This window comes from Polypterus senegalus, chromosome 1 (genome assembly GCF_016835505.1).
Source record: "Polypterus senegalus isolate Bchr_013 chromosome 1, ASM1683550v1, whole genome shotgun sequence".
Taxonomy (NCBI): Eukaryota; Metazoa; Chordata; class Cladistia; order Polypteriformes; family Polypteridae; genus Polypterus; species Polypterus senegalus.
The window spans coordinates 209738634-209758008 of NC_053154.1; the positions used below are offsets into that span (position 1 = coordinate 209738634).

The 19375-nt window shown below is 39.3% G+C and overlaps 1 protein-coding gene across 1 annotated transcript in view; it reads left to right on the forward strand.

Annotated features, from left to right (window-relative positions):
- tspan14 (tetraspanin 14) overlaps nt 1-19375 on the forward strand; it is a 40720-nt gene that overhangs the window by 16997 nt on the left and 4348 nt on the right. Inside the window, exons 3-7 of the mRNA XM_039768043.1 lie at nt 10346-10396; nt 14807-14953; nt 15294-15464; nt 15543-15668; nt 15793-15837. Coding sequence (XP_039623977.1) covers nt 10346-10396; nt 14807-14953; nt 15294-15464; nt 15543-15668; nt 15793-15837 — 540 coding nt within the window. The remainder of the gene's footprint in view (nt 1-10345; nt 10397-14806; nt 14954-15293; nt 15465-15542; nt 15669-15792; nt 15838-19375) is intronic.

Here is a 19375-nt window from a genome sequence, read left to right on the forward strand (position 1 = left end):
GCACCTTTAAAAATATACATGTGGAACTGTACACTAGTGGTTACTATCAAAGTACTCCCATTGTGCATCTATACACTGACTTAAACAGCGTTCCCATTTGTGGAAGCAGGCCTGGAACTCATTTTCCAAAATACTGTTGAGCAGTTGTCTCACATTCTGTTGGATATCAGTTAAATTAGAAAATCTTCGTCCTTTCAGCGCAGCTTTTAATTTTGGAAAAAGCCAAAAATCACAGGGAGCTAAGTCAGGTGAATAGGCAGGTTGACTTAATTGGGCAATCACTTTTTTGGCTAGAAAGTCTTTCAGAGTGAGCGCAGTGTGACTTGGTGCATTGTCATGATGAATGATCCACTTGTCAGACCACAATTCAGGTATTTTTTTTTCTAACAGAGTCTTGGAATCTCTTCAGTACCTCTAAATATCATACATGGTTGATTGTTTGTCCCTGTTAAATAAATACTTGGTGGACTGTTCCCTTGTGATTGAAGAAACATGCCAGCATGGCCTTAAACTGTGAGCGTGACATGCATGCTTTTTTAGGGCACGATGAACCCGGGGATTTCCATTGCATGCTCTGTCATATCTTCTCACCCATCTATGAACCTCTTATGCCACTCAAACACACTCGACTTTTTCATAGCATCTTCACCATGTGCCACTTGCAACAGTTGTAACGTTTCAGTAGCACATTTGCTGATTTTTCACACAAAATGTGATATTAATATTTTGCTCTACATTTCGATCACGTATTTTTACGCCAAAGTGTACACTCCGATATCTATTATCTTCCCAATAGCTAACTAACAACTGACTCTATCATCTTGCAATTTATGCATGTATTAGTTCAAACACGAATCCTCCTGTGATTACGATACAATTACGTCATGGGTGACACTATGCGACCATTCCGGGAATTAAATTATCACACCTCGTACACTCACTGACGAAATTATTAGGAAGACTTGTACACCTGCTGCTGCTGCTTCTTCTTTTTCAGCTGCTCAACCTTGCAGTCTTCCTTTTTCAACCCACCATTTGATCCTTGGCTCTGCCCTCACTCTCTTCCTCTTGATCTCAAACATCATTCTACAGACCACCATCCTATGCTGCTTAACTACACTTTCCCCTGCCACTACTTTGCAGTGTTCAATCTCCTTCAGATTGATTCTTCTGCATAGGATGTAATCTACCTGTGTGCATCTTCCTCTACTCTTGCACGTAACCCTGTGTTCCGCCCTCTTCTTATAATACGTATTCACCACAGCCATGTCCATCCTTTTGGCAAAATCCACTATCCTCTGACCTTCTTCATTCTTGTCTTTGACACCATACCTACCCATCACCTCCTCATCTCCTCTGTTCCCTTTACCAACAAGTCAATTGAAATCCGCTCCAATCGCCACTTTCTATCCCTTGGGTACACTGTTCATCACTTCATCCAACTCACTCCAAAAATCTTCTTTCTAATCCATTGCCCACCCATCTTGCGGGGCATATGCACTAACAACATTCATCATCACACCTCCAATTTCCAGCTTCATAATCATTACTCTGCCTGACACTCTTTTCACCTCCAAAACACTGTTGACATACTGTTCCTTCAGAATAACCCCTACTCCATGTCTCCTCCTATTCACACCATGATAGAACAATTTGAATCCACCTCCGATCCACCTGGCCTTATTCCCCTTCCATTTAGTCTCTTGCATGCACAATATATCAACCTTCCTTCTCTCCATCATATCTGCTAACTCTCTCCCCTTACCAGTCATACTGCCAACATTCAAGGTTCTTGCCCTCAGTTCCGCTCTCTTTACCTTCCTCCTGCCTCCCGACATGTCTCCTTCTTCTTCTTCTTCGGCCAACAGTAGCCCAATTTCCACCAGCACCTTGTTGACTAACAGTACTGGTGGCGGTCGTTGTTAACCCGGGTCTCGACCAATCTGGTATGGAAATTTGTATTATTGTCCGCATATTGATTTGGCAAAATTTTACACCAGTTGCCCTTCCTGACATAACCCTCCCCATTTGTCCGGGCTTGGGACCGGCATGAAGAAACACACTGGTTTGTGCATCCCCTGTGGCTGGGTTACATGTACACCTGCTTATCCTTGCCATTATTTAACGAATCAATCATTGCAGCAGTATAATGCTTAAAGTCATACAGATACAGAATAGGAGCTTCGGTTAAAGATCACACCAAACACCAGAATGGGGGGAAAAAAAAAACAAGTGAACTCCCGTGTTTTTGAATGTGGAATGATTGTTGGTGTTATACAAGCTGCTATGAGTATTTCTCTAAATGTTGATCTTCTGGGATTTTTTCACACGGAGGTCTCTAGAGTTTACATGGAATGGTGCAAGAAAAACATCCAGTGAGTGACAGTTCTGTGGACAGAAACACTTTGTTGATGAGAGAGATCAGGAGATCAGAGGAGAATGGCCTAACTAGTTTTAGCTGATAGGAAAGTGTTTGACAACATGAATATCCACTCCTTTGCAACTGTAGTCAGCAGAAAAGCACCTTGGAATACACACAACAGCAAACCTTGTGATGGATTGGCCACGATATCAGAAGACCATGTCCGGTTCCACTCCTTTCAGCCAAAAGCAGAAAGTTGAGGCAGCAGTGGGCTCAGACTCACAAAAAACTGGAAACTCTGAAATCATAGTCTGGTCTAATGAATCTCGATTTCTGTTGAGGCACATAGATCATATGGTCAAAATTTGGCACCAACAGCATGACTCCATGTACCCAACCTGCCTTGTATCAACCGTCCAGGCTGCTGGAGGTGGTTGTGTAATAGTGTGTGGAATATGTTCTTGGCACATTTTAGGCTTGTTAATACCAATGGCCACAATTTACCCATCTTCTGATATCTACTTCAGGTATGTCAGTGCACTGTGTCAAAGCCAAGTCATCCCAACTTGGTTTTCTACACATGATTTTGACTTCAGTGTTCTTTAGTGGCCTTCCCAGTTACCAGATCTGAATATAGTAGAGCTCATTTGAACTGTGGTAGAACAGAAGATTCGTAACATGAACATGCAGCAGACAGATCTTCAGAAATTGTGTGGTGCGATCATGTCAACATTGACCGGAGTTTTAGAGGAATATTTCAGATATCTTTTGAAATCTATGTAATGATGAATTGAGGCTATTAGTATAGCATGCCTAATAACATTCTCAGTACAGGTTGAGAACTCTAATCCAAACTCCAAAGCCTTTTGAAAAATGGCATGAAGCCACCTGTATTCCCTGTTAATATTTAAGGATACTGCTGAACAGATATATTTTTTTGGAATCTGCACATATGTTATTTGTTCTGAGGCAGGAACAGGTTGCCCTCTGTGAAGTGCCACAAAGCTAGAACACACAATCGCCAACTGGGGATGGGATCCCCTGTGAAGCAACTAGCACCACGTAGCACCATCACTTGATAGACTATTGTTGTCCACCATGAAGTGCCTTAAGGCAGATGTTGCATGGCAGTTTCAATATGCTGCACTGGAATTTTGGGCAAAACCTGTACTTTGCATTAATGGAGTGTATTTGCTTGCGGTTAACAAAAGCAACTTCATTCTTGCTAGGTGCCTTTATTGCAATATAAATACAGTGAATTGTTCCAAAATGTGTATTTTAAAAACCAAAGCTGTAAATTGTCTTTTTATGTTTGTATTTTTTATGTTGACAGAAACATGTTTTGTTTTATGTACACTCCCCTTAACAATTATTGGCACTCCTGGTAATGATGAGTAAAAAATGTTGTAAAAATGACCTTTTCTTGAATTACGTTTATCCCACACTGAAAAAAAAAAAGGGAAAAACACAACCTTTGACTGAAGCAAATGTATTCTGAAATTAAAAATAATTCCTCATTAAGAAATAATTATTTTTAACAAAACTACACATGCCACGATTAATGTAACCCCTGCATTAAATACTTTGTACAACATCCCTTTGACAATAATATAACACTGAATCTTCTCCTGTAACATTTTATTAGGTTGGAGGATACAGGGTAGGGAATCTGAGGCTAATCATCTTTAGAGAATCGCTCCATATCCTCCAGAGCCCTATGAGTCTTGTGCACTCTCATCTTCAGCTCACCCCACAGGTTTTAAATGGGTTTTAGGCCTGAAGACTGAGACAGCCATGGAATAAACTTGATTTTGTGTTCCTTTAATCATTTTTGTTTCAATTTGGACAAATACGTTTTGGATTATTTTTCTGCTGAGAGATCCTAGAATGGCCAAGTTTTGGTTTCTTAGCAGAGAAAGACAGATTTAAAATTTAATAATCTCCTGGTATTTTATGGATTCCATGATGCCATTTACTCTAACAAGGTTCTGTGGGTCTTTGGATTAAAAACAGCCCCACAACATCACAGAATGCTCATCAAATTTCAGTATAGTCCTAATCCTATTAATGTTAAATGTACTTTGAGTTGTTGTTGCTGAAAAGCTCAAATTTTGATTTGTCTGATAATAGAACATGGTTTCAATCAAAGTTCCATTTGTGGTTAAATGACAAGAAAGGCTATTTTTCTGGGTTGCCTTACAAATAATCTTTTGTCTTTTTGGAGACTTGGTGACCCCAAGATGCTACTTTTTTCTGTATTTCTCCAGCAGTGATCCTTGGGGATCTTTTTAACTCTCTTACCCTCCTACTCCGTGTATGTGGGGGCAGAATAAACTTAAGTCCCCTTCCAAGCAAATTGATAACAGTTGCCTTTGAGTTGAACTTTCTAATATTCCCCTAACTGTAGATATGGGCATTTTCAGGCAAGTAGCTATTTTTATAGCCATTCCCTGACTTGTGAAGGTCAACACCTTTTTCTCTTATTTGAATTGTGTGTTCTCTTACCTTTTCCATGCATGTTGGATAAATAAGGAAATTGGGCCTCAGTGCCAACTCATAATTATACTCCAGTGAAACAGGAAGTTCTGGATTACTACTTGCATGTTTCTGCACATCCAACTCCAATCAACTTTAAAAAGTCAGATATAAATGGAAAAAATGTTTCAGTTATACTTTGTTCATAGGAATTTCTAGGGATGCCAATAATCGTGGCACATATGGTTATGTATTTTACGCTTTTTTTTTGCTTATTTGTAGCTTCTAGTTGTTTCAAACTTCCAAGCAAATTTAGTATAATTCATAAAACAACAAGAGTAAACACAATACATAGTTACTTATTGATCCTTTGATTTACCGTAGGAAAAAAGTTCAACACCTATCACCCATGTGAAAAAGTAATTGCCTGTTAGTCGTTCAGTCAAACATTGAACCAAATTTAAATGTTAACTGGTTGAATTGGACTAGACACACCCAAGCCTGAATGCTGGCAGCCCTATTGATTCTAAACATCACTTAAATCGAACATTTCTAGCAAGGTGAAGTTGGCTACAAGGACTCAACAAGTAGAACACTATACCTCGATCAAAAGGAGTTCCAGAAGACCTGAGAAAAAGTTATTAAAATATTTCAGTCCACATTACTAACCAGTCTATAAAACCCTGCAACTCCAGTGGACCACTGTTGAAAGCTTTCATCCCCAAATTAAGAAAACTTGGAGCAGTGGTAAATCTATGAAGCTTTGGCCAACCAAGCAAAATTACTCCAAGAGTGCATGGAAACTCCTCCAAGAAATCACAGAAGAACCCAGACAAACATCTAAGGAACTACAGGCCTTTCTTATCTCAAGTAATGTCTGTGTTCATGATTCCATCATTAGACACTGGACAAAAATGGTATCCATGCCATATTCAACATACAGCATATCTTTTATCCTCATGAGTGAAGAAATTAAATAATCATATGTGCTTGAATAGTTTAAATATTAATCATACCACTTAATAAATACCTTCTCAAGTGAGTTCTGTAATGCGTAAAAATTATTACATATGAACAGGTAGTTATTGCATAATTTTAAGTAGTGTTCACAGGGTGATGTAACTTAATATTTTTGCTAATGAAGAAAGGTTTTTGGTGATGCCAGCCTTGATCCTTAGAGAAAGCGTTGGTCACATACAAAATCTACAGAAGCATCATTCTCATTTTAGTGATCGGTGAAGGCTAGCATGCCATCTTGTGATGCTAGTAGCTGAGAAATCTTGATAAAAAGTAATCTTCATCATTATGCATCTAATAAGATAGATAGATAGATCTCAAGGGGAAATTCACATAATCCAGCAGCAGTATACAGTACTGATACAAAAAAAACAATATTAAATTAAAGAGTCATAAAAATGCATGTAAAAACAGACAATAACTTTGAATAATGTTAGCGTATACCCCCCCGGGTGGAATTGAAGAGTCGCATAGTGTGGGGGAGGAATGATCTCCTCAGTCTGTCAGTGGAGCAGGACAGTGACAACTGTCTGTCACTGAAGCTGCTCCTCTGCCTGGAGATGACACTGTTCAGTGGATGCAGTGAATTCTCCATGATTGACAGGAGTTTGCTTAGCGCCCGTCACTCTGCCACAGATGTTAAATTGTCCAGCTTCAATCCTACAATAGAGCCTGCCTTCCTAACAAGTTTGTCCAGGTGTGAGGCATCCTTCATCTTTATGCTGCTTCCCCAGCACAGCACCGCATAGAAGAGGGCACTCGCCACAACTGTCTTGTAGAACATCTGCAGTATCTTATTGCAGATGTTGAAGGACGCCAACCTTCTAAGGAAGTATAGTCGGCTCTGACCTTTCTTATACAGCGCATCAATATTGGCAGTCCAGTCCAATTTATCATCCAGCTGCACTCCCAAGTATTTATAGGTTTGCACTCTCTGCACACAGTCTCCTCTGATGATCATGGGGGCCTGGGCCTCCTAAAATCCACTACCAGTTCCTTGGTCTTGCTGGTGTTCAGGTGTAAGTGGTTTGAGTCACACCATTTAACAAAGTCTTTGATTAGCTTCCTATACTCCTCCTCCTTCCCACTCGTAATGCAGCCAACGATAGCAGTCATCAGTGAACTTTTGCACGGGGCAGGACTCCGAGTCATATTGGATGTCTGATGTATATAGGCTGAACAGGACCGGAGAAAGTACAGTCCCTTGCGGTGCTCCTGTGTTGCTGACCACAATGTCAGACCTGCAGTTCCCGAGACGCACATACTGAGGTCTGTCTGTAAGAGAGCCCACGATCCATGTCACCAGGTGTGAATCTACTCTAAGGAGCAGAGGTTGGATGGTGTTGAAGGTGCTAGAGAAGTCCAAAAACATAATTCTAACAGCACCACTGCCTCTGTCCAAGTGGGAGAGGGATCGGTGTAGCATATAGATGATGGCATCCTCCGCTCCCACCTTCTCCTGGTATGCGAACTGCAGAGGATCGAGGGCATGGCGGACCTGTGGCCTCAGGTGGTGAAGCAGCAGCCGCTCCATGGTCTTCATCACATGTGACGTCAGAGCAACAGGCCGGAAGTCGTTCAGCTCAATAGAACGTGTTACCTTTGGGACTGGGGTGATACAAGATATTTTCCAAAGCCTCGGGCCTCTCCCCTGTTCCAGGCTCAGGTTGAAGATGCGCTGTAGAGGACTCCCCAGTTCCAGCGCACAGGCCTTCAGCAGATGTGGCGATACTCCATCTGGACCTGCTGCTTTGCTGGCATTAAATCTCCTCAGCTCTCTGCTCACCTGCTCTGCTGTAATTGTGGGTGGGGATGTCTCTACTATTCTGGTATCAGCAGAAGGATGGTTGGAGAATGCAGTAGTCCGAGGTGAAAATGGGTTAGGGTGGTCAAACCTGTTAAAGAAGTTGTTCATTTGGTTTGCTCTCTCCACGTCTCTGTCGATGGTGGCACCCCGCTTCGAGCTGCAGCCAGTGATGATCTTCATCCCATCCCACACTTCCTTCTTGCAGTTATTCTGCAACTTCTGCTCCAGCTTTCTCCTGTACTGCTCCTTCGCCGTCCTGAGCTGGACTCGGAGTTCCTTCTGCACGTGCTTGAGCTCATGCTGATCACCGCCTTTAAAAGCCCTTTTCTTCTGGTTCAAAAGGCCCTTGATGTCACTTGTAATCCTTGGCTTGTTATTAGATTAGCAGCGTACTGTTCTTACTGGAACTACAATGTCCATACAGAGGTTGATGTAATCAGTTGTGCAGTCAACAACTAATAAGTGAGTAATTAATAAAATTAACAACTAATAAGTGAAGGATGTATGGCGGTAAGCCCTTTATATTTGAGCTTTTACATATGGTAAATGATACATTTGACTAGCATCAGTTGTAAGACTGTGAAGTTTTTTTAACCAGAATGTAAGTGGATGCAACAGTGGTGATGCATGTCCTGTGATAGATTAAAGGACACTGCGTATGGAATTCTTTACGTTGGCTTGATAGAATCAATGGGCTAGGAGGAAAGAGATTTAAGGCAGAATACACAATACATAGTGAGTTGAGCTTGCATGACACCTTTTAATGAAAATAACAGTCTTTATTTTTATACAGTGGATTCAGAAAGTTTTCAGACCCCTCTATTTTTTCACATTTTGCTATGTTGCAGTCTTGTGCTTTGTTCTTTTAAATTTATTCCCAATCAAAAGCAACATTCGGTATACAGTGCCCTCCAAAATGTTTGGGACAAAGACAATTTTTTCCTCTCTGTACCCCTTTGCTCTACAGTTCAAACTTAATCACGTGTGAATTCTTTGTAAAGTGTACATTGTAGACTATCTGTATACATTTTGGCCAAATTATGTAGAAATTTCAACACATCTTATAGATAGATAGATACTTTATTAATCCCAAGGGGAAATTCACAAGTATGAGACCTTATATATGGTTGCCTCCGTTTCAGGGCAGAATAATGTTTGGGATAATTGCCTCCAAAGGTGTTAGTGATTACTCCATTACTCCTGTGTGTTGCATTAGTGCAGACATAAGATACCTAGGCTTGCTTCTACTCTTTGGAGTCTGTAGTTACCGTTTTTCAACTTGAGGACAAGGATTGTCCCAGTGTAAGTCAAAGAAGCCATTATGAGGCTGAGAAACAAGAATAAAATCATTAGAGACATAAGTAAAAGCTTAGGAGGACCTAAATCAACTGTCTGGAACGTAATTAAGAAGAAAGAACACTTTGGGTAGCTCAGTCAGCACAAAGGGACTGGTAGGCCATGGAAGACCTCCACTGCTGATGACATATTGAAAAAGCCACAAATTCTTGTCCAACAGATCAGGAACAGTCTTCACAATGGCCAGATAACAGTTTGTGAAAAAGTGCTTAAAGGACACGGCACAATTCTGGAAAAAAAAAGTTTCGTGGACAAACAAGAAAAAGATGAACTTCTATCAGAATGATGGCAAAGAGCAAAGTGTGGAGATGAAAAGGAACTGTCCAAGATCCAAGGCATATGGCTGCTACAGTTAATGGGCACACTTACTGTATCGTCATTGGCGATGGAACTGCTGACAGCAGTTGCACAATTAATTCTGAGGTTGCTGGTTAAGTTCAAGTAAAATCCTCCAAACTCATTAGACGACACTTCATCCTACAATAAGATTATGATCTCAAACATACTGCTAAGGCAACACCTGAGTTTTTCAATACTAAAAAATGGAAAATCCTTGAATTCTTGAATGGCCAAGCCATTCACCCAGTTTAAATCCATTTGTCCATGCCTTGCATATGCTAAAGAAAAAAAAATTAAGCGGACAAGCCCCCAAAACATGCAAGATCTAAAGATGGCTGCATTAGAAGCTTGGCAGAGCATCACCAGAGAAGATCCTCAGCACCTGATGATGTCTATGAATCGCAGACTTCAGGTAGTCATTGCATTCAAGAGATATGCAACAAAGTACTAAATATGACTGCATTAATATACCTACCGTTAGTATGTGCCAGTATTCTGGTGCCTTGAAATGGGTTGACCATGTAAAAAGATAGATGTAATTTCTACATGGTGTGAGCTATGTTTATGCAAATATCCTTAAATTCAAATCTGCAATGTGCACTTTAATCACATCTTAATTGTTTGACTTATAATTTTAAACTGTGGAGCAGATGAGTAAATCAAGGAAAAATGTGTCTTTGTCTCAAAACATTATGCAAGGTACTGTACATGTCTATATAGTGATGATCTTCAGTCTTACAGGTTATTTTGAGAACATAACGAGAAATTTGGTATCATATTATGGGTGGAAATAATTGCAGTATCAATATTAGTCCAAAAACCAATCCCTAAAAATAAAGTAACATCCTTTGTTTTTTTTTTGTTTTTTTTTTGTGTATTTGAATAGATAAAGAATTTTGCAGGAGAGAAAGAGACTTAAATGTAATTGAATTAATATTTGACAATTCAAGAAATTTAAGTTTAAATTGCTCTCTTGTTGCTTTTCACAGCTGGCTGGAGCAGCTTTCTTGGCAATTGGATTGTGGGCATGGAGTGAAAAGGTGAGATTATTATTAAAGATATGCAATTTTTGTGAAGAAGTCAGAGGCATGTTCTGTTTCTTTGCATATGTCGTACTCTGGCATGGTCTCTGTTAATGTGTGCTGGTGATTGTAATATGTTGTATTTGTCAGATGAAATAATGATAACTCAAGGTGCAAGAATATTTTTTTGGAAGAAATATCTTGAGTATTTAACTAGAATTCTTTTGAATTTTGATTTGCTGTTTATTAACCATTTTTGTGTTTCTTTTCTGCCTAATATCTAAGCTTTTAGGGATGTCACACATACAGTATGTTCAAATTCATTTTGCCTTTTGAAATATTCTGGATTGAGTGAAATGTTTCAGATCTGTTCTCCTGTAATCATGTTGCTCTAGATCAGGGATTCTCAATTTGCAATCTATCTTATTGTTGTAACTCATATTTGCTAACACTGACTACAAGCAACCCTTTGTATCACACGTCTCAGTGTATACTTTCCCACTACAGCAACTGTAAGCTTTTGATGCCCATCATCTTTGCTGGACCCAATCTGTCATCGTTTTGTAGATTTATATAAAAAAAAAAAAAATTCAGATGTTGTGGAAGTCTTTCCATGAGGAAGTTGCTCAACTGTTTACAAGCTGCCACCCCATTCTGCTAAACGTTAACATTTTTACTTGAAAGCTGTTGAATTAAGTCGTAGAGAGTATTTTTAATTAGTAATTAACCAAACAGTGTCGGGGGGATTGTTTTTCTTTTTTTTCTTATAAATTGTGAAAGGTGTTCTAGGTTTTTTTTTTCAGTGCTCTTCATCATTAGTGTTTTTTTTTAAAACACTTGGTATCTTTGTCAAGGAAAGAGGTTGATTTCTTGTTGTGCAGTGTAGGAAAAAGAAGAGATTTAACTTGCTTAATTATCAGTCTCTAACCCCAATGCCGGTAATTAGTTGTTTTTTTTTTTTTTAATTTTAACTAGGCCGTTTTTCTCCTTGCCTTTCTTTGTAGTGGGTGGTCTCTGGCTATTAGAATAACTTAATTTACAAAGAAACACAAGGATTATAGAAATACATATATATGTAATATGTATATAAAATGAGAGAGAAATACAAGATAGGACAGACAGTCCTATAACACAGAAGATGCTGGCTGTTTACTAATTTATCTTGGCACAGATAAACTGTTTTTCGGTACCAAATCTTTAAGGATAATGTAAAGTTGTTACTGTTTTTGATCCAGGTTCAAAAGAAAGATTTGTCTTACTTTGGAGTACACTCTTTTCAATGGTCCGTTGTTCGTGTTGTGCTGGGCTTTTTCTCAGTTTGGCTTTTTGCTGTGCCCTTGCAGTTTCACAGGGAAAAATGTTATTCTTTGTGGAACAAGAAATTAGATGCTGAAATTCCCTTCTTGAAGTAATGGCTGCTTCTCAGACTAGGTTCAGTTACTGGCACACAGCTTGGCTTGGCATGCTGGCAGAGTGAATATCAGCTTTCAGGTACACATAGACAAAAGAGGGAGCACACCATTATGTTTTAGGTCACAGAGGAGTGGGTTTCAGAAAGTGCAAGAGGTAATTTCAGAGAGTGTTCAGGAGAGTTCTTCCAGAGTGATGAGTGCAGCTAGATTTTGAAGGAAAATGTAACCTCTCATGATTGGCTCAAAGTCACTTCCAGTTACAGAACCAGTATTTGCTTATAGGTCCACTACATTGTCCTTCACCGTTGTAGCTTGTTAAATTATAACTCTTTATTCAGACTTGGGTTTCTGCTTGGCACCTTTAGGTCTGAAAGAGGCCTCTACAAAGATGTTAGTTCAGCTCTGCTTTGCACCTTTCTTATCATATTAAGTTCAGCACTGAGACTGATATGAACTGTAATTCAGCCTCTTTCTAAAGTGCAAGTAGGAGTTTGGTATAGATGGATGTACCATACAGGGCTTCCGTGTCACTAAAGCCTAGCAGTATGGGCAATGCCCACTTTGTCCTACAGTGGTCTTAGCTTGTTGACAAATAGGGATAAAAAAAGTGTGAGAACCACCGCTCTACATGCTGTTATTTGCCATTGTTTGGTGTTTCAGCTTACCATATAACTTACCATTCAGTCATCACTCTAAAGAATATCCTATTGCTATTTTTTTGGTTAAAAAGCTGGCATTGCCAACAATAGATCAGACAGGCTTCTTTCCAGTGACAATGAGCTACCTTTTTCTTTTCAAATGCAAGGTGTCTTTATGACATGATAGATTGTGTGTGTGTGTGTGGGTTTTGACTTGTTCTTGGGAATACCTGGGTATGGTGATGTGGTTATTTGGATGAGTTTCAGCCCGTATTTTAACGCCAACCACAGGACTGTACTTTACAAATAGTTACTTAATGTTTTGATTTTAAACCCTTGTTTAAGTTGTTTAAATTAGTCATCACACAGTACTTTCATTTTATGTAATTTGGAGGCACATTTGCACTGGATCACATGTGAAGTGCAAACAGAAGTATATGCATCAGTGGTTTTCAAGTTCAGTTCTTTCGTGTCCTTGTGACTGCAGGTTTCATCACAACCAACTTCTCTTTTCAATTGGACTCCACCCTTAAGTATCATAAATTAACAGCTTTATTTATTATTATGAGAGGGCAGTGTGTCAGAAAATATGCAGATGATGCTTGGAATGCACCACTGATCTGCCTAAATGCACATACAGTGCATCCGGAAAGTATTCACAGTGCATCACTTTTTTCACATTTTGTTGTTACAGAAATATTCCAAAATGGATTAAATTCATTTTTTTCCTCAGAATTCTACACACAACACCCCCTCTAATGACAACGTGAAAAAAGTTTACTTGAAGTTTTTGCAAATTTATTAAAAATAAAAAACTAAGAAATCACTTGTACATAAGTATTCACAGCCTTTGTTCAATACTTTGTCGATGCACCTTTGGCAGCAATTACAGCCTCAAGTCTTTTTGATTATGATGCCATAAGCTTGGCACACCTGTCCTTGGCCTGTTTTGCCCATTCCTCTTTGCAGCACCTCTAAAGCTCCATCAGACTGGATGGGAAGCGTCGGTGCACAGCCATTTTAAAATCTCTCCAGAGATGTTCAATCGGATTCAAGGCTGGGCTCTGGCTGGGCCACTCAAGGACATTCACAGAGTTGTCCTGAAGTCACTCCTTTGATATCTTGGCTGTGTGCTTAGGGTCGTTGTCCTGCTGAAAGATGAACCGTCGCCCCAGTCTCAAGAGCACTCTGGAGCAGGTTTTCATTCACGCAGTCTCTGTACATTGCTTCAGTCATCTTTCCCTTTATCCTGATTAGTCTCCCAGTTCCTGCCGCTGAAAAACATCCCCATAGCATGATGCTGCCACCACCATGCTTCACTGTAGGGATGGTATTGGCCTGGTGATAAGCGGTGCCTGGTTTTCTCCAAATGTGACGCCTGGTATCCACACCAAAGACTTCAATTTTTGTCTCATGAGACCAGAGAATTTTGTTTCTCATGGTCTGAGAGTCCTTCAGGTGCCTTTTGGCAAACTCTAGGCAGGCTGCCATGTGCCTTTTACTAAGGAGTGTCTTCCGTCTGGCCACTCTACCATACAGCCTAATTGTTGGATTGCTGCAGAGATGGTTGTCCTTTTGGAAGGTTCTCCTCTCTCCACAGAGGACCTCTGGAGCTCTGACAGAGTGACCATCGGGTTCTTGGTCACCTCCCTGACTAAGGCCCTTCTCCCCGATCGCTCAGTTTAGATGGCCGGCCAGCTCTGGGAAGAGTCCTTGTGGTTTGGAAATTCTTCCACTTACGGGTGATGGAGGCCACTGTGCTCATTGGGACCTTCAAAGCAGCAGACATTTTTCTGTAACCTTCCCCAGATTTGTGCCTCGAGACAATCCTGTCTTGGAGATCTACAGATAATTCCTTTGACGTCATGCTTGGTTTGTGCTCTGACATGAATTGTCAACTGTGGAACCTTATATAGACAGGTGTGTGCCTTTCCAAATCATGTCCAATCAACTGAATTTACCACAGGTGGACTCCAATTAAGCTGCAGAAACATCTCAAGGATGATCGGGAAACAGGATGCACCTGAGATCAATTTTGGCTGTGAATACTTATGTACATGTGATTTCTCAATTTTTTTATTTTTAGTAAATTTGCAAAAATCTCAAGTAAACTTTTTTCACATTGTTATTATGGGGTGTTGTGTGTAGAATTCTGAGGGGAAAAAAATGACATCCATTTTGGAATAAGGCTGTAACATAGCAAAATGTGGAAAAAGTGATGCACTGTTGAATACTTTCCGGATGCACTGTAAATGCATGTGGAATTGTTAAAGTTTACAGCTGTAGTAAGAAAAGTTTGAATAACCGAATATGGGAATACAATAACAAAAACAAAGTGTTTCACCTGATTGTGATTTTTCACTTTTCCTTTCTATCAGGGGGTGCTTTCAGACATCTCTCAGGTTACACGTCTCCACGGTTTTGACCCTGTGTGGATAGTTCTAATTGTTGGAACAGTGACCTTCATCCTTGGATTTGCAGGATGTGTGGGAGCTCTGAGAGAGAACATCTGCCTTCTGAAGTTTGTGAGTCTAAGTCTCTTTTGCTCTTCTAATAAAATATGACATCCAATTCTTGCTAGTGGAGAACCGACTTGTGCTTCATTATATGAGATATTTTTTGGCTTCAGTAATTTCCGGACTGAAATCCTGATTTCTTATTTAGTGGACTAACAGCAGATTATTGACTGTAATTATTCTCTAAAATAACTGCTGCAATGTGCTCATTTATTGCAATCCTTTTTCTGGAGTCTGAAATCACAGGATGTAGAAAATGTATGTCAGGAAAGATTCAAGTTGTTTTGTTATGTCTGCAGGCGGGGCAAACACACTTATTCATGGATATTTTTTTCTTTTCATTCCTAAGTTCTGTGGAGTGATTGGTTTAATCTTCTTCCTGGAACTGACAACTGGTGTGATGGCCTTCGTCTTTCAGGATCAGCTTAGAGAATGGGTTAAAGATTTTTTTCTGACCAATATAAAGGGCTACAGAGAAGACATTGACTTGCAGAACTTGATTGATTCATTGCAAAGAGCTGTAAGTGTTGAACATTAGAATATTTCCATGTCTGTCTCTATTTTAAAGTAAATCAGAATTTTTGCTTCTCTGTTTCAGAACCAGTGTTGTGGTGCCAGCGGACCACAAAATTGGGATTTAAATGTCTATTTTAATTGCAGTAATAATAATCCCAGTCGAGAAAAATGTGGCGTGCCATTCTCCTGTTGCCTGTATGATCCAGTTGTGAGTATTTTGCCTGTAAATATTTTCTTCCCATTCAGGTAGTAGCATGAACTGCTGTGTAACATACCAGTGACATTTTTATTTTACAAATCTTACATAATATTTTTTTATGTTTTTTTTGCAGGAAAGTGTTGTTAATACGCAATGTGGCTATGATGTCAGAAGTAAGGTCAGTATGCTTGAGAATAAATATAGTTTTTTTTGGTAAGGTTTTAATCCACTGTGATGGTTCCTTTAATATGTCCAAAATCATTCTTGGTTGCTGGCAAATATAGTGTTTTTGAGTACATTTTAAGCAACAAATCTGCTGCAAAAAGAGTAAATTATTCTATGAATGTTCACTTTAAAGAACATACAGTTATAAATTACTATATATACTCATTGATAAGCCAGCCACTATTTTTAACCAAAATGCCATGAAAAATCTGTCACCCACAAATAAGCCGAGTGTGAAAATTTAAAGCGACATCTGTTCTAGAAAACACAATAATTTTTAAAGAAATAAGTACAGTGATCTCTTCTCGATCGCGGGGGTTGCGTTCCAGAACCCCCCGCGAAAGGTGAAAATCCGCAAAGTAAAAACCATATATTTATATGGTTATTTTTATATATTTTAAGCCCTTATAAACTCTCCCACACTCTTATAAACATTTCCAGCACAGTTATACAGCATAAACCCTTTATATTCTTTTAGATATTATGTAAGATTCGTTGAAATTATATATGTAAACACACTGTTTATATACAGTAAAACCTAAATGTTATTTTAAGGATATCTCTATCACATATGTTACAGCCATTGCGACAGACAGGCCACCAGCAATAAATATGTACAATGCAAGAAAAATTGTATACAGTAAAATGTGTGTACAGTTACACTAAACGTACATACATGTACTAAGTACGTAGAAAATTAGTTATGGGTACTCGCCAACAATGACATGATGACTTGTCCGATAATGATGAGTTTAATTTTAAGAAAGGAGAGCGTTACAACTCTTTTAAAAGAGCCACTTCAGGCGACTGTGTAGCACCGCCGTTGTCGTATGGAGTTGCTTCATCCACTGAAGGCGTACTAGGCGGTGTTTTGCGGGTAAGGAACATCATGATGGGCAGTTGCTGGAGCTGCTTTTTCATTTGTGTAAGGAGGTTTTTATACACTTCCGTGGTGTCGTCAAGAGCTTTTCTAAATTGCAACGAACGAATCATTTGCGGGTCCCATTCTTCAACCAATATCTGGAGATCTTTTACCATTCATAGAATGGTCGCGAGATGCTCAAGAGTTAGGCCAACATCTTCTTCCTGTGCTAGGTCCTCTTGTTCCTTATCTTCCTCACTCTCTGATTTGGTCATCTCAGCCAAATCTTCGTTGCTCAGCGTCTCGGAGTGGGCATTGAGCAGCTCATTGTCGAAACTTAACTCTTTACACAGCAAAACACGTTGATGTTGAATGAGCGAGACAAGATTTCCTGGTTAACGCAAAGCGGAATTTAGCTCAGCGACGGAGTGCAGAATTCATCAGCACCCAGGAACTTAACCGCGTACTCTGATTGGGTAGTTCCTCAGCCATCCGCCAATAGCGTCACTTGTATGAAATCACCTGGACAAACCAACTGAGGAAGCATGTATCAGAAGTAAAAAGACCCATTGTCCGCAGAAACCCACGAACCAGTAAAAAATCCGCAACAGATATTTAAATATGCTTACATATAAAATCCGCGATAGAGTGAAGCTGCGAAAGTTGAAGCGCAGTATAGCGAGGGATTACTGTAATATTTAATTGATGTAAAAATACCTGCATTACTTATGAAGCAAAAAATACTGTGACGCTGCATACTTCTGTGTAACATAGTGCAAATGTGCTTGAGGATGCTTTGTGACCAAGACGTTAATGTGTAGTTTTAAGTCAAATAAAAATAGTTGCATAAAAGTTATAGGTATACATTAAATCCTGCATGTGCTGATGGATACATTTTATCTGGTCAGTTTACAGTTATAGTGATTATCACAGCAGAACAGACTGTAAGATGAGAAGCAAACGTGGCACGGCAGTCCATTTCAGGACACAATCACACAGCCAAGTAGAAAAGGGTGTGTGGCATGCAGTCCACTAATGCTGGGTATACACTGATTTTTTTTTTTGGCACGAATTTAAGCCTGATTTTCAGTCAATGATTTTTTTTTCTTCCCTGAATCAGCCCAAATTTCAGCTTCTTTAGTCATCATTTCACACACGGTATGATCAGGCTTGCGATGCCCAGCAGTATCTTATTATTGGAATGTTGTACAACTGGAAGAATTCTTGTAAAGTCATATACTGTATTTCTGTTGGCTATCTTTTAATATTAGCAGTCTCAAGATCTGATTTTCTTACATCACATTAAATTTAATTCTTCATTAATCATATTATTTTATACATTGGATTTTGCTATTGTCATGCTCATTTTCATATGTTTGATTTAAAAAATTCTGAATATCATATAGCAACACACATACAGCTAAATAATCCATGACAAAAACATCTTGGGAAAGCTTTACTGGATGAACCCGAAATAAACACACACAGTGGTCAATTACACAGACTACATACCTCTAATTCTCTCTCTCTCTGTCTGTAAAACAGACTGACTGTATTGTCAATGCCTTAACCATCTGTGTGTCCAGTTACGCCTTTTTCTTTTTTTTTCTATGGGCACCGTGAGCACCCACGTCATGGCATGTCAATTGGACCAAATATTCATACAGTTTGAGCACATATGCAACTGCCAATTCTATTGTGCAGTGTGAGTAGTCACTTGCATAACAGAGATAGATAGATTCTAAAAGTTACACAGTTTGTGCCTGTTATAACAAAAACTTAAAGTTTCAGTCCAGCTATTTGTTACAGCTAGTTTGAAAATAATTTGATTAGAGGTTAAAGGGGTTAATGTTCATTCTGTGAATATTCAGGTGGTCACGTGTGAGGATGGAAAATCAGGATGAATGTTGTTTTTATATTTATAAAACACAAGAAAATGATCAAATTCATGAAGGTTCCTATGTGAATTCAATAACAGATGCTGGACAGTGAACTGTTTAGTTTTTCATACAAAAGAAGAAGGAACACTGTAATATATTTTGTAATATGTAACTGATCCTTAACACTGATGCATGACGTATGCTATATAAATGAGGGATGGAAGCAGGAGCAATGGTGGAGTATGAGCAGCTGGTACAAACTAGTGAGTGAAGGGAGGAGGCTGCCTAGATAGGGGTGACAGAGGGGCAGTGGGAAACTTGAAGCAGGAGTGTGGTAATGTGGTTGAGTATTGTTACTTCAGAAAGTTGTCAAGTGAGAAAAAGAAGTTTAAATGGTGTCTTCGCAATCAGGAAAAAAGGCCAAGAGCAATGTTAGCTAGTGGACAGGGAAAGAGACTCCTGTTTTGTCTACCATTTAATAACAGTTCTTCCAGTAGGAGGTAGCAGCAGCCAGTGCAGCTCTATAAATGGTGTTCCCCATGGCCAGAATGGTGGAGAAGACTGTGCATAGTTAAATACGCCGTTTCTTTAAAATCAGTCCTGTTCCGCATCATCTTAACTTCTTCCTCTTTTCAAATCTCCCACCATAATTAACTGTTTATTTGTTTTTTAACTGTGTTTTAACTGCATTCTCTGGATTATGTGTTGTGTTTCCTTTCCTTTACCCGTGAAGAAGCCACCACAATTCT